Genomic DNA, 16,179 nt, shown 5'->3' with positions numbered 1-16,179 from the left:
ACAGGGCCTATGGCGCTTGCGCGGACGCGCGTTCCGCCGTTAAAAGCGGATCCTCCTGGGAGGCGGTGTCACGGTGTATGAATATTGATCACGCAGCGCCGCACCGAGCGCCGCCCTTCTCGGCTTCCTGACGCTCGCAGCTCGCGCTTGGGCTCGCGATGGGGAAGAAGTCGCGGGTGGTACCTGGCCGAAGGCCTATCCTGCAGCTCTCTCCGCCGGGTCCCCGGAGCAGCACGCCGGGCCGGGACCCGGAGCCGGAACCCGACACCGAGCCGGACTCGACTGCGGCAACGCCTAGTCAGCCAGCCCCGGCGGCGCCGACGTCTACGACGACCGCGGTGACTGCCGCCGCGGCCCCGGAAGACTCGCCTTCAGAAGGTAAGGGTGCGCGAGGGGCCCGGCCTCTAGGTGGGGCGTCCGAAAATCGAGCTCGGGGCTGGCGGCCTAGCCCCTCGGGCAGGGCCCTGGGAGGAAGAGAAACCCGGGCGGGCGGCGTCTGCATCCGAGGCTTGTTGCGTGGGGCCTGCGGGGAGGACCGCTGTGGGCCCCAAGGAGACGGAAGGGCCGCGGAGCCGTGCGCGCGCGTCCCGGAGGCGCCATCTCTGGTGCAGAGGTTGGCCCGGCACCCTGAGCCTCCTCAACGTCCGCGCTTGGTTGTGGATAACTTACGGGGTAGAGGCGAGACGATGAGTTTCCGCGTCCAAGGCTTGGTGACAGTGGAACCTGGCCGACACGTCACCTGCTTTTCCTTTCGTTTTTGTTGAAACCGAGACCCTTCAGGAGTGAGCAGGCCCTTTTTATTATTTCAGCCAAAGCTTCAGTAACCCCCAGATTGTCAGGTATCCCAAAAATTTCTGAAGAAGTGAGGTTTTTTGGTTCCCAGGTGCTGTTTCTCCCCGGACTGGTATTGAGATTAAGAGTAACTAATTGTTTAACCACTATGCTGTACACCTGAAGCTAATGCAAAATGATATTGACTATAAACTGTAATTGAAAACAATTTTTTAAGTTAAAAAAAGTAACTACAACGCTAGTCCAGGGACCAGACACCGGAGAAGCTGCGATCGTTTCAGGTGTTGAAATCACGTTGGGTAGCTCATGCGAAAGAAAATGCTATGGCTGTGCTTGCCGCAAAGGCTTTGTGGTAGCCTGGAGAACATTTATGGTGTATGAGTGTGTGTTTAATTCTTTCAGATGTAATTTTTATTTATAATGTTCAGATTCTTAATGTTAAAGTCGGTAGATAGGAGATTCTAGCTCTGCTTGTGTATCATTTAATTCTTTGCGTCAATGATGGATTGTACACCGTTTTTTAAAAGATGAAATCTGGACTTGAAAGGTCAAATCAAAGATTGTTTGTCACCTGTAGTGTTTTCCCTGGCCCATCGTCTGACTGTAGTGTTCTTTCGTTCATTTTCTAAATCCAGATGAACAGGAAGTGGTGGTGGAGGTTCCCAGAGTTGTTCAGAATCCTCCAAAACCAGTCATGACCGCCAGACCTACAGCCGTTAAAGCAACAGGTATAGGTTTTTTTTTCTTACATCTTTTCTATAATATCTTTAATTAGGAGCAAATTGGGTTTATTTATAGAGTGTTTTGTTGACTGCTTCAGTGTTGGCTAATTCATAATTTCTCCCATAAAAATAGGAAGTTTAAATCTCTGTGAGAGTTTGTTGGTGTATGTACACTTCAGCCAATGTAAAATCTGTTGCTGTTTAATCTGTACCCAAAATACTTTGCACTACTTTTTCTTCTAGTGCCTTTTTTTTTTTTTATGAGTTTTCTGGCTTCCTCACCTGGCTTGATGTTCTTTAGGGAACACCATCGATGTCTTTTCTATTTCTTTTCTAACACATTGCTTTGATTGGTACCTGGCAAATGTTTGTGGAGCTAAAAATTGTTCTTATTAAGCATTTAGGTATTTTTTAAGCATTAAGAAATATTTGCAACAGTGGTTCTGTAGACAAATTTGGGTTCAAATCTTCACTTCAGCATTCATTCTAAAACCTCAGGACCTCATTCACCTGTAAAGTGGATCTTACAGCCAGGTCTAAGTTATTTTGACGATTGCATTGGACAACTTATAAGATTTTGATACAGAGCAAGTGCCAAAAGTGTTAGTTTTATATACGTGTGTGTGTGTGTACACCTTGAAAGATTAAAATGTTCTGATACTAAATAATCTACAATTCACAATTTTATTATTTTAAGTTTGGTGTACTTTTTTACTATATTACATCTGAAATAATAGATGATTGTTCTCGCCTCCTATTTATCACTTTTAAATTTAAAAAAAGGGAAAACCTAGTGTGGGTTAGAAAAGCTAAAACTTGGTTGGAAGAGAAATTTCCAAACTAGAAAATGCCATTTTTGTATTTGTAAACTACATATATTATTTCATTTGAGTCTTCTAAGAATCATGTAAGATAGAATTTCAGTGTTCTTAGGAGAAATGTCCTTGATTGCTGTGTCAGCACTTCAGGCCTTTATGTGCCTTGTGAACAGAAATGTTTTCATTCTGTCCAGTATCATCCTACAAGATAATAATATATCAGTTTATTCAGTTCTTAATGTGCCAGTTGGTATAATGCAGAGGAAATAGTTTGTCCAACAAAAACTAAAGGAAAACAGTTTTCTGTTATTTGCATGGCTTTGTGTAGTAGAGTATATAGTCAAGAGTTGACTGTATTTTTCTTAATACGATTTTCAGATTTTCCTTTATCACTATATACATCCCAGATTTCTTTTCACAAAAATAAAATTTTAAGTTATTAATGTATGCTTTTATAATATAGCTGAGCAAGCATATCTAATACTTTTACCCTAAAGAATATAGTATATGCATGTAAAATTAAGGAAAGATTCAGAATAAGCTCTATTAAATTAGATTAATAAACTACTGTGATAGTCAACCAGTATGTAAGCATCTTCTAGAGTAGATTACTTAATGTGGTTCCACACATGAGTGTCAGAGATCTGTGGATCCCCTGAAATTGCACGCTCAAGTGTGTGTGCCTGGGAGGGGGTCCATAACTTTTTTCATCTTAATTATAATAGTTTCTGTGACTAAAACAGAAACAACTGTTCAGGTGATACTGTGAGGAAATTATAATCGAATTAGTAGAACTATAAGGCACAGTTACTGTTTGAAGCTTATCAGGAAAGTAAGATGTATAATCTAGGGAATAACTACCTGATGTAGTTAGTTGATTTGCAAATTGGGTGGCACCATACATTAAAGGTAAGCATATTGAAGTTTGAGGAGTCAGCACCCTTCTCAAAAAAATGCTGCTAAGGACTATGGCTCCAAAGAATGGCCTTACTTCTTCTGGTTTCAAGTAGCAACAACATCCCAGTAGCTGTCTAGGACATGGTCCTGTGAGACTTTTATTTTTGTAAGATTAAGGAATTTTGTGAACATGTTTTCAGTGTTCCAAATTCCTGTTCTTATCAATGTATGTTTAATCAATGGATTAAATTTTCAGAGGTGTAATTAGAACTTGCATGCATTTCATGACTTGCTTTTATCTCGTTTTTTATTCCATTAGCATTACTTTTTGTCCCCTTAGCATCATCCCATGTAACCCTGTGGTGGCCTGATTAATCATAAAATAATAACCTTGTGCCTGGCACTGTGCCATAGTCTGACTTGCCATTCTCCTGTTTGAGGGCATTTGAATGGTTCACAGCTCTTAGTTACTTAAGTAAGGCCACTAGAAACTTTGTACAAAACCTTTTTAATTCTTTCTTGGGGTTTTTAGTTATAGCCCTACAAGGCTATTACCTCTTGTTCAGAAAATTAGGAAAATTGGCATGCCCCAAAACCATGAGAAAATATTTGGTAACACTGTCAAATGTCTACTTCAAATCATTCTAATCAGTTTAAAGTGTTATTTTGGATATTAACGTTTAGTGTAAGAACTTACCTATATACTAAAACAAGAATTTTGAAACTAAAGCATTGAATGTGAACTCCTTTATGATGAAGCAATTTATGTTTACTTTTATGTGAACCTATGAATTCATTTATAAAATTATGACAAAGAAAACTTGATTTTGCTTCCTGACAAATGTGTTCATTTATCAGATATTTACTGAGAACATAGAATGTGCCAGGCACTGGGAAATTTAGTCTTATTAATAAAGCTGAAAAGTTTAGGTAGGCTTTAATACTTTATGTACCAATTATAATAAAATGATAAAGAGGTATATAGTATATACTCACTTAATTTGTAACATTAGAGTAGCCACAGGTGATACAAAGGAAATAGTATAGCAGCATTTCAGGGACTATACCTGAACTTCTGTTTGAGGAAGACATTGATAATTGGTGTTAGCTTTTTTGTTGTTTGTTTTTTGTTGTTTGTTTTTTGTTGTGGTTCTAGCATTTTGAATTCTATTTTGTTTGAGGAAAAATAGTTGGGGGAAAATTTGTTTTTAATTTTGAAAATCTCTGCTTTATCTAAAAAACTCTAATTGATGTACTTATTTGAGATGGATACATAAATCAACAAATGCTAAAATCAGGATATACTATCTGCTGTTTTGACAGAGTATAAGGTTGAATGCTTGAGCACGTATTTTGAGTAGGGTGTCAGTTATGCAGATTGATTTTCTTAGGTCTAAGTGCATAATGTAATTTATACCTCTCTGATAGTTCATTGATGTTTTATTTTGAGGTCTGTTCTAGTCTGTAAGTAAACTAAATGAAAACTGTTTAGTTAAAGAAACATGTTGTTGTTTTTGTTTTGGATAATACCTAGGACATATTAGCATTGTTATTACTAATATTATTTCCGGTTTTGTTTCAAGGAGGTTTATGCTTACTTGGTGCATATGCTGATAGTGATGATGAAGAGAGTGATGTTTTGGAAAAACCAGCACAATCTAAAGAGGCGAATGGAAACCAGTCAACTGATATTGATAGTACACTGGCTAACTTCCTAGCGGTTAGTGGTGCATTTGTTTGGGTTTTTAAGTTATTGAAGCCACTTTGGGACCTAGATCTTAACTGGTTAGCCTACTTATCAGTCTGTGTCTCCCTCTCCCTTCTTGTCCCCCTTTACCCCTCTTCCTTAGTCCCTCCCCATCTCTCCCACTTATTTTTCTGTAAAGGTTGTAAAAAAGAGAAAAGTGGAAAATAGAAAGGTCTGGGGAACTTGTATAATTAGATGATAAGGGTTTTGATTTGAGAAGCTAATAACTGAGCATGTATGATTTTTTTAAAAAGTGATTGCCATTTTCTCAATTTTCTGGTTTTGATGTGATTAATGCATTTGTTGCTATTTTCTTTCTAAAGGAGATTGATGCAATAACAGCTCCTCAGCCTGCAGCTCCTGTAGGAGCTTCTGCTCCACCTCCAACTCCACCTCGCCCAGAGCCAAAGGAATCAGCAGCATCTACCCTTTCTTCCACTACTTCAAATGGAACGGATTCAACCCAGACATCAGGATGGCAGTATGACACACAGTGTTCACTGGCAGGAGGTAAGTTTTGATCCTTTGATTTTTTTTTTTTTTTTTTTAATATATTTTTGATTTTTTTTTATTTTGAGAGCACATTTATATTAAAGCTAGGGACAGTGAAACAAGGAGGGGCTTAAGGAGAGCATGCTAATCCTTTGATTTTGATTTTTTAATTTTTATTATTTTTTTAATTTTATTTAAGAAATCTAAAGTGCAATCTTTAAAGGTGTTCTAGGCATTGAGATTCCCAAAGATGGTCACCCATATGCTTTAGCCCCAGACTGTAGGACTCTGCCTTTTTAAATACAGTAATTTGGACATTGATAAGTAGGATAGTTACCTCTGATAATTACTAGGATACATTTTTATTTTTTGAAAAATAATTGGTTGCCCTTTTAACCAGTAGCAGATTATGCCAGGTGAATGATTGAAGCCATTATTTTAAAAAGTCTTTTGGGGTTCAAAATGCATTTTTGCACTATCAAACTGCTTTTTTAAAAGGTGTGTGCAAAGATGATGGGGCCGGGAGTTGCCCCCTGGGGGATATTTGATAATGTCTAGAGATAATTTTTGTTGTCACAACAGGAGGTGGGAGGAGGTGTTACTGCATCTAGTGGGTAGAGTCCAGGATGCTGCTAAATATTACATAGGACTACCCCCCATAACAAAGAACTATCCTATCCAAATGTTAACAGTACTAAGGTTGAGAAACCCCTGTTAAATTGTTACGGCTTTAGAGATGGCTTGGGTTATAAAGTCAGAATTGTGGAGGAATATGTGCTTCTTAAGATTTGTTTTATTTTCTTCTAGTTGAAATTGAAATGGGAGATTGGCAAGAAGTCTGGGATGAGAACACAGGATGCTATTATTATTGGAACACACAAACAAATGAAGTGACATGGGAGTTACCCCAGTATCTTGCCACCCAAGTACAGGGATTACAACATTACCAGCCTAGGTAGGAATAACTTGAAAAAGAAATTACCTACATGGAAATTAGAGCCTTTATCTTTTAATGATAATATTTGCCTTCTATTTCTCTTACTAAGCTTTTTTTTCTTTTCTTTTTTTAAAGTTCTGTAACAGGTGCTGAAGCTAGTTTTGTGGTAAATACAGACATGTATAATAAGGAGAAAAATATTTCTGTTTCCAGTAAAAGTGGACCAGTCATAGCCAAGCGAGAAGTTAAAAAGGTCAGTGTTACAACTTACCTTATTTGCATATTTTCAGATCTAAAGAATTTGAATGATACTCTGGCACAAGTATAGACACTTTCTGTTAATATTTTATAACATGTGAAATAGGATAAATTGCATTTATTAAAGTTTTACTTAATCTGTTTCTGTTTATTATATCGCATTTGTAGCAGTTAACACAAATTCAGTGGTTCTTTTGGAGCTTTAGGGTACCAAAGAGGCTTCTTGGGTCATTGCAAAGAATGTGGGAGCAGCCAAGTAGCCAGGGTTTCAGGTCCCTTTCTCCACTTCAGAATAGTTTTATTTTGGGATTCCACATAAGTATAGTTGCCAATACAGTATTGTATTAGTTTCAGGTGTAAAACAGTGATTCAACAATTCCATACCTTACAACATGATCACCATGATAAGTCTATTAAACATCTGTCATCATACAAAGTATATTCTTTATAATATATCTTATATCCCCATGACTTATTATATTTGAGGTTTCTACCTCTTATTCTCCTTCACCCTCTACCCCCCCACACATAACCATGAGTTTGTTTTCTGTGTCTGAGTCTTTCTGTTTTGTTCCCTTCGTTTTTTGGTTTTTTTTTTTAATTTATCTTTATTGATTTCAGGGGCGGGGGGAGAGAGATAGAAACATCAATGATAAGAGAGTCATCATTGATTGGCTGCCTCCTGCACACCCCTGACTGGGAATTGAGCCCGCAACCCGGGCATATGCCCTGACCAGGAATCAAACCTCAATCTCCTGGATCTTAGGTCAATGCTCAGCTGCTGAGCCACACCCTGCCTGGCTATTCCCTTCATTTTTAAAAAAAATTTCACATAAGTGAAATCATATAGTATTTTTTTTTAATTTTTATTTTTAATATATCTTTATTGATTTCAGAGGAAGGGAGAAAAAGAGATAGAAACATCAATCATGAGAGAGTCGTCAATGTCTTTTTCTATTTGAGTTATTTCACTTAGCCATGTTATCGCAAATGGCAAGATTTCCTTTTTATGGCTGAGTAATATTCCATTGTATGTGTATACTGTATCTTTATTGGTCTATCGATGGACACCTGAATTTCTTCCATATCTTTGTTACTGTAAATAATGCTGCAGTGAATATAGGAATGCATATATCTTTTTGAATTACCATTTTTATTCAGATAAACGCCCAGAACTGGGATTTCTGGGTTGTATGGTAGCTTGATTTTAATTTTTTGACAAACCTCCATGCTACTTTCCATACTGGTTGCACCATTTTGCTGTGACCAGTAGTGCACGGGGGGGTGGGATTCACTTTTTCTTCACAGCCTCACCAAGACTTGTTATTTAACTTTTTTTTTTAGGGCTTTTTTGGGGTTTTTTTGACTGATTTTGAGAGAGAGGGGAAGGAGGAAGAGAGAGAGAAACATTTATCGGCTGCCTTCTGCATGCATCCTACCAGAGATCAAGCCCTCAACCCGGGCATGTGCCCTGACTGGGAATCAAACCAGCAACCTTTTGGTGCATAGGACGATGCCCAACCAACTGAGCCACACTGGCCAGGGCTTTTTGGCCAGTTGACTTTTTTATAATAGCCATTCTAACAGTTGTGAGAATTATTTTAAATAAAAAGATTAGCTACCGTAATTAAAATTACTAGTGAAATGAGCATTTCTATAGCCTCATCAGTAAGAAAAGTATGTTGTATTCTACAGTGTGTGAGTTGAGATTGAATTTATCTTGAATTTTTAAATATGAGGAAGGGGGATATCCAAAAAGTACTTTTGGAATAATTTAATCTTTACAACTCCAGGAAGGAGGTAAAATAAATATCCCAGTGGAGGAAATAGGCACTATAAATATGGTCACACATTTTATTTTAGAAATGTTTCACTTTCCTCTAAATCACCTTCATAGCATAAACGTGAGGTTACTATCATACAGAAGAGGAAGGTGAAGCTTTATCCAGTCATGTGTTGAGCTGACAAAACTTTGATCTGACTTAAATCTGCCTGTGTTTCTTACTAGTCTGTCTTTTGACTTAGGGAGAATGGGGGGAGGGTTTCAGTTCTACCCACAACTAGGTTCTAGTTCAGACTGCCTTCCTAAAGCAGCAGTGTTTCCATTGTACACCTGTTAGGAAAATGACACAGACATATACTAATCTATTGGGAGTTTAAGAATATTCAGTGACTGAAAAATAGTCATTTTTTACATGAACAATATATGTATGTGTGTGTGTATGTATATACATGTGAGATTTGTTTGAAAATTGAGGTTATTTTATTCTGTATAGGAAGTGAATGAAGGGATTCAAGCTCTCTCAAATAGTGAGGAAGAGAAGAAAGGGGTGGCAGCAGCACTGCTGGCCCCTTTATTACCTGAGGGAATAAAAGAGGAAGAGGAGAGATGGAGAAGAAAAGTAATTTGTAAAGAAGTAGAGCCAGCTTCAGAAGTGAAAGAAACAAGCACAACAGAAGAAGCGGCAACAATAGTAAAGCCCCAGGAAACTGTATTGGACAATATGGAAGACCCTTCTCAAGAGGATCTTTGTAGTGTTGTTCAGTCCGGAGAAAGTGAGGAGGAGGAAGAACAGGATACCCTTGAACTGGAGCTAGTTTTGGAAAGGAAAAAAGTAAGTTTTGAAATTTTAGTTAAAATGCATTTTCTTTCCTCAGTACTATCATACTCTCAGGTCATAGGGCTCAACTTACAGCACGGTTACTGGGATTTTGTTTTTCTTACCTTTTCATCTAAATATGTTTAAGCTTATGCCATAAAAATTTGAACTATGGAATTGTAGTTCTTTTGGTCCCTGATAATGCTTTTTTAGTCGTTGACAGCCAATAAAGTCTGACATTGTTCTGATTTAAGGATAGATACAGTGAGTAAAATATCTTTTATTTAGCTTTTTTTTAATTGATTTCAGAGAGGAAGGGGGGGAGAGAGAGAGAGAAACATCAATGATGAGTCATTGATTGGCTGCCTCCTGGACGCCCCCTACTGGGGATCAAGCCCGCAACCCAGCCATGTGCCCTGACTAGAAATCAAACCACAGTCTCCTGGATCACAGGTCAAGTCTGAACCTCTGAGACACACAGGCCGGGATTACTTAGCTTCTTAACAAATAAGCATTGCAAATTTTTATGACAACTTGGTTTTTTTAACCCAACAAAGTACAAGTTGACTTCTAGTTATCAGGCATGGCATTGTTTTGATAGTTAAATGGACTTTGTAAGAGAATTATGAGGAACCCATAATTTCATGTGCTTTTCTTTAAAAGAGGAAAAAGCACCATCTTTTAAAAAGGAAACTTTCCTGATTGAGAAGTTGATTTTTACCTGTTTTCTGCCCTGATTTTCTTGGAACTGTTTCATCTACTGCTGCCTTGAGTGACACAAAATCATATCAGGTGTTATAACAGTAATATCTCCTTGATGCCGTAGAGAGAGATTAGCAAAGTCTGTTGTGTATAAATATTGTAAATTTTGTCTGTTATTGGATCTCCAGAACCTATCTCCTTCAAATCGATAATTTGTTGACTATAATAATGAATCAGGATTTATTGGGTAAAAATTGAATATGGAGAATAAATCTCAGCTCTCATAGAAAAATGTATTAAGAAATGCTTCCTGTCCTCAAAGGATTTAAATTCGGAGAATACAGCTATCATTCTCGCTACTCACATTCACTTAAATGTTACTAAACAGTTAATGACACTCTAATGTTATTTTCATAATCTTTGTAGGCAGAGTTGCGAGCCTTGGAGGAAGGAGATGGTAGTGTGTCAGGGTCTAGTCCAAGTTCTGATATCAGCCAGCCAGCATCTCAAGATGGAATGCGTAGACTTATGTCTAAAAAAGGGAAATGGAAGATGTTCGTTCGAGCTACCAGTCCAGAATCAACCAGCCGGAGTTCTAGCAAAACTGGACGAGAGACTCCAGAAAATGGAGAAACTGGTAATTTGTGCCTTACATTAAACTTTAAAGGTCAGAGATGTAGAAGGGAATTCCTTTGTTTCCTTTTTTTGTTTTTTTGTTCCCTCTTCAGCAAAAAAGGGGGACAGCATTTTACCCTGTTGGAGAAATGCTGGGAAGGGAGCTTCCTTTCATTTCTCCACTGTCTCCTGTCCACCTCTTGGTGGAAGAGTAAGATTCTGAAAGGCTGGCATCCATTCAGGTGTGTATTCACTACTGATTGGGGGTTACTTCTCCCCTCAAAAACAGAAAAACAGGATTGACCCACCGCATTTTTTACCCTCTTGCCACAGTAATTTTCTTAATCTGTATAAGCCCTTGAGCTTTCCTTACTTAGCTCACTATTTCCAGTTGGTAAACAGGGCAAACAAAGACCACCTCTGGCAAGCCCAGCCCCATCTCTACTCTGTACAAGTTTCCCAGCCTCTGGTTGGCTATGTAGTTTGATCCTGTCATGAGGACTCAAATTATCTTCATTCACAGTGATGTAGAAGAGATCCTGCTGCATGTTTTCAATCTGTTATCAGAACTAACTAATGTTTTTATCTCCATTTGGCCCTGATTCTTTAGTGGAAAGTTAGCAATACAAAACTTTAATTGAGTATACCTAGCAGAAGACACCTTATAGATTATGGTTTAAAAGCAACAAATAAAAGCAGAGGTAATGCAGGCATCATTGTTTGAATTTTCTCTTTTTGATCAACAATATAGAAAAATCTAGAATTCTAAAAGTCCCCCTTCATCTTTGTTCTCGCTTGGTACCCCTAAGGTCCATTTTCTCCTTTCTCTACATATATTCTAGACCTTTTACATTTGAACTTATGTGTACATGTACATATGTACATTTTACCATATACATGAGATTAGCCGTATAGATTGTTAGCATAATCATTTTCACTTAATGAGACTTAAAAATTTTTGTTTGAACCACAGAATGGTATGGATGTCCTCATTTAACTTTTAGAGTTCTAGTGGTGCTTAAAATTGTTAAATTCTTGTGCCCGTCACCAAATGTAAAATGTCTGATACACAAATGAATTACAAACTAGTAAGTGGGAGAGTAGAAAAATTTGATTTCAGGTTATTCGAAAATGCAGAAGAAATATTAATCAAATAAAAGAGAGCCATTATATGATGAGGTTAAGTACTTAATGTAAAATTTTAGGCTAATAAAAGCTGTTGAAAGTAACATTAAAGTCACATTTCTTCCTTAGATCAAGGATTAGCCAGAGTCAAGAAAAGATACTCAGATTTGATTATTAAAAAAACCTGGTCGCATGACAAAATGAATTACATTTTATATGGGGATTAGTTTGTTAAGCAGGTGTTAGGAAGTAAGCCTAGCCCTGGCCAGTGTGTATCAGTTGGTTGAGCGTTGTCCTGTGCACTGAAAGACCACCAGTTCAGTTCCTGGTCAGGGCACATACCTGGTCTCAATTTAGTCCCTGGTCGGGGCAAGTGCAGGAGGCAACTGATCAATGTTTCCCTCTCTCATCAACCGACCTCCCTCTCTCTCTCTCCCCCCCTCTTCCCCTCCTCTCGCCCTAAAGGAAAAAAAAAAAGCCTAGCAACAAGAGTTCATATCTCTTTTTCTTTAAAAAAAAAATTATTTTAATCTTCTCTGATTTTTAGAGAGAGAAACATTGGTTGCCTCCCCTATGCACCCCTACTGGAAATCGAACCCATAACTTGGGTATGTATCCTGACCAGGAATCGAATCAGCTGCCTTTTGGTGTACAGGATGATGCTCCAACCAACTGAGCCACACCAGCCAAGGCTAATTTTTTTTAATTGATTTTAGAGAGAGAGGAAAGGAATGAGAGAAACATCAATTCGTCCAACTTATTTATGCGTTTATTGGTTGCTTCTTGTATGTGTTCTGACCTGGGATTGAACCCACAACCTTGGCGTATCAGGACAATGCTCTAATGAACTGAGGTACCCAGCTAGGGCTAGTTTTTTTAATCTTTTACCCCATTCAAGTTGGTGATAAACCTGTTCTCTTTTGGAGATTCCCACTAGTGACAGACATCAATACCAACCAGAAGAGTAGTTTGGTCCAGTACAGATTGTCTGCAGGTCTTCATCAGTTCAGAAAGGAAGTTAATTAGGTAATTTAAAATGCTGCTCTGATTTTGAAAGCCTTTTTTCCAAAACTCACTTGATAAGGAACCCTATATTCATATAATCCAAGTTTGATATCTAGCATTTACAAGTAGTTGAATCCATACTATTCTGGAAGAGAAGATTAAAGGAGAAAGAGAAAGCAGAAACTACAGAGTGATGTAGTAAAGCAAAGTAAGTTTTATTCATAGTCCCATTTTAAGAAAGGTGATTGTAAAGAAGAAAGTTTTTTGGCTTTATAAAGACAATAGGTTGATAAGTCATTATGGCTTATTTAATAAATAAGAAACACAGGCAGTTAGTAACCTTTTTTAGATCTCTCTGCTACCAGGGTAAGAAAATGTTTATGGGGCTCTATCAGTATTGGTTTCTTTGATTTAATTTTATGGGTTTTTGTTTTTGTTTTTTGCAGCAGTTGGTGCTGAAAATTCAGAAAAAATAGATGAGAATTCAGACAAAGAGATGGAAGTAGAAGAATCTTCAGAGAAGATAAAAGTACAAACAGCACCTAAAGTAGAAGAAGAACAGGATTTAAAAGTGTGTATACATATTACTTAAGCAATATGACACATATTTTTTAATTGGCTAACCATTGAACTTTCTGTTAACAAGTAGTAAAAGTAATCTTTATCTCCAAGTATAAATCATTTACTTGGTTAGGTGAAAAGGTCATATTTAAGGAATTATAAGACTGACTTTATAGAAAATTTTCTAAAAATAAGTTCTAAATACTTTCTTAGAGTAATCCTCCTTTAAAAAGTAGCTTATCAAATAAAGACTTCTCTAGTTTGGAAGTACTAAAGAGACTAAAAGTCATAAATTTAATTCCTACATTAACTGTCTTTACACAAAGGCAAATTTACCTCCAATTTCATTTCTATTTCTAATCTGAGAAGAATTGGGCTATATAAGTATGTGACTATTTAGGGACTGTCTGTTAGGAAAACCAGTTAGTCTATTCTTTTGACTTGAAAGAGTGTATCCAATTACTAGCTAGTGTACAGCCATGTAGAAGGGACTGGGAGAATTAATTCTGTTCAGTATGTGGCTAGTATATACAGTAATGGACAAATGATAGTTTGAATCTAGGGAGTTACATCATTTAGATCTGTTTTCAACTCTTGAATTCCATGTTGTGTTAAAGTAGATATGCATTTGATTTCTCTAAACCTTCTGTCACTATTCATCACTTTATGTGAATGATTTTACTATAAATTAGAATTTTATCTTCCACACAACTATTTGGAGTCGTGCGTGCTACCTTTGCACCACGAGGTCCTCCACATAACTATTTGGATGTAGCTACTTGAGAAAGACCGTTTAATTTATAGGCAGATCCATTTTTTAGTATCTATAACAATAAGTGCAAGATTTTACTTAATACAGAAAATATTGCTGATTTCATTTTTATTTTAACTTTTTTTTTTCTTTCTTGCATTACAGTTTCAGATTGGAGAACTAGCAAATACCCTGACAAGTAAATTTGAATTTTTAGGCATTAATAGACAGTCCATCTCCAACTTTCATGTGCTGCTCTTACAGACTGAGGTAATTTAGCCATTTTGTTGTAGTCAATGTTTAAATGAAATGCTGTGTGTGAAAAACCTGTCTTGTTTTAATCCTCAATTTGAATGTTTAGCTTTGAGGGACATTTTAACCACTAACCCAGGAAATTATGTATTAGCCAAAGCAAAATATAACTATTAAGATAAATACTGAAAGTTTGTGTATAATGATAATCCTTATACTCACTACCTTCAATAGGCATATATATTTTATTCAATGTATTGGGGTAACATTGGTTAATAACATTTCAGATGTACAACTGAAAAGACATTTTAATACAGATTTCTAATACGTTAAAATTCTATTCATAATGATCAGATGAGGCCATATAATATTGAAAGCATTTCAATATTTTAAGTGTTAAAGCATTAGAAACCTGTTTAAAAGGAAAAGTTCTTAGTCCTGCTTGTAACCTGCATACTATATACCAAATGGTAGAGTAGGTTTAGGTAATGAACTCCTGTTAGGAAGCTGACTGGTTTCCCTAAGAACTGAACCTTTGCTTTTGGTTAGTAACATTGGTGAACTAAACTGTCTACACAAAATTACTGGGGAACCAATCTTAATGTAGTCTAACGGAAAATCAAAACTGCTACTCATTTTCACAGGTACTGGGGAGTTGGCTGTTTAAAAATGTACTGGGATCCAGTCTCGTTTTTCAGGACTCTGCAAAGCAAACAAGATTTTTTTATGAAGTTAAGGGGATTTTTCTTTCCTCTTTGGTCTACTACCACAGTATGGTAATAGAGTCACAGACTAGAAGACATGTCCTTATTTCTGCTTCCTGGAATAATAAGTCTTTAAAACTTATTGCTGTTTGTTGATTCTAGACTCGGATTGCAGACTGGCGGGAAGGGGCTCTTAATGGAAACTACCTTAAACGAAAACTTCAGGATGCAGCAGAACAACTAAAACAGTATGAAATAAACGCCACTCCTAAAGGCTGGTCCTGCCACTGGGACAGGTACGCACTCTTCTCCCCTTTTCACCTTTCACCTTTGACATCTCAGACATGATTTGTGATCGCCACCACCTGACAACATGACAGCCTGTCTGGAGACTGAGAGCAGCTGCAGTTAGCGGTGCTTGGCAGGCAAAGCACCGCAAGCACTTACAGAGTTTGGGCCAGCCACGCGTTGGAGAAACAAAATCAATGTTTAAAGTGTTCCATGTAACGGATTTTTTTCCAAGATTGGACAAAGCTGGTTTTACTCTCCAGAGTGTTGCACCGAGTAGGGCGGGCTTGGGGGTTAAGCGCATGCGAGAGCTCTGTGCGCTTTACAGGACCTCTGGAAGCAACTACTCCTGATTAACCTCGGTGAAGTTAAGGAAAGCTTCGTGGCTGAAGATGTGAATGAAGAACAAGATTACTATCTTCTGCCAGCAGGTCAGATGAAAACATTTCTTTTTATATTTGGCTTTTCTTGATTTTTTTTTTTCGTTATTTGAAATCTTTGCTCTTTTATTTTTCAGCTCCCAGATCCTCTCCCTCTCTTTAGCTTTCACTGTGTTTGGTATCAAGAATATGAAATGTGAATTCCACGATCCAAGAGGGGAAGAGTCACCTTTCGCAAACTTCGTTGTTCTCTTCTTTGGAAGGGAAATTAGTGTTCTAGGAAATTGAGTCCCTCTGTTAATGACACTTGAAATCCTGTTAAACATTGGCAAAAAAAAAAAAAAAAGCTATGAGAGGTGTTTTCTAAGTCATCTGTTGGAGTGAGAGGGTTCAGGACTGTATTCACAGAGCTGCTGGCAGTGCAAATAGCTTTGAATTATCCTTGGTTCTCCATCCTCAAATGTCAAAGCTCTTTGTTGCCTTTGTGAATAGCAGTCCATTAAGAAGAGGTTCGTCCCTGTGAGAGCAGACTG

At 37.6% G+C, this 16,179-nt stretch overlaps 1 protein-coding gene across 5 annotated transcripts in view; it reads left to right on the top strand.

Moving 5' to 3' along the window:
• Positions 1-16,179, top strand: part of FNBP4 (formin binding protein 4) — a 31,705-nt gene continuing 15,526 nt past the window's right edge. For 2 of the 5 annotated variants that reach the window (XR_014000000.1, XM_081153750.1), the window contains exons 1-11: positions 1-378; positions 1,428-1,520; positions 4,813-4,949; positions 5,300-5,486; positions 6,276-6,423; positions 6,541-6,658; positions 8,940-9,278; positions 10,392-10,602; positions 13,157-13,281; positions 14,188-14,292; positions 15,141-15,274. Coding sequence is in view for 2 of the 5 variants with exons in the window: in XM_081153750.1 (XP_081009876.1) it covers positions 159-378; positions 1,428-1,520; positions 4,813-4,949; positions 5,300-5,486; positions 6,276-6,423; positions 6,541-6,658; positions 8,940-9,278; positions 10,392-10,602; positions 13,157-13,281; positions 14,188-14,292; positions 15,141-15,274 (1,817 nt within the window). In the remaining 3 variants the exon portion in view is untranslated. Of the gene's footprint in view, positions 379-1,427; positions 1,521-4,812; positions 4,950-5,299; positions 5,487-6,275; positions 6,424-6,540; positions 6,659-8,939; positions 9,279-10,391; positions 10,603-13,156; positions 13,282-14,187; positions 14,293-15,140; positions 15,275-15,594; positions 15,977-16,179 lie in introns of those variants that run through there. The other 3 variants (XR_014000002.1, XR_014000001.1, XM_081153751.1) reach the window with 3 other exon arrangements.

The sequence above is a fragment of the Miniopterus schreibersii genome, assembly GCF_964146895.1.
Source record: "Miniopterus schreibersii genome assembly, chromosome: 12".
NCBI lineage: Eukaryota > Metazoa > Chordata > Mammalia > Chiroptera > Miniopteridae > Miniopterus > Miniopterus schreibersii.
The sequence above is the reverse complement of the archived record's forward strand: the minus strand, read 5'-3'. Positions and strand labels throughout refer to the sequence as shown.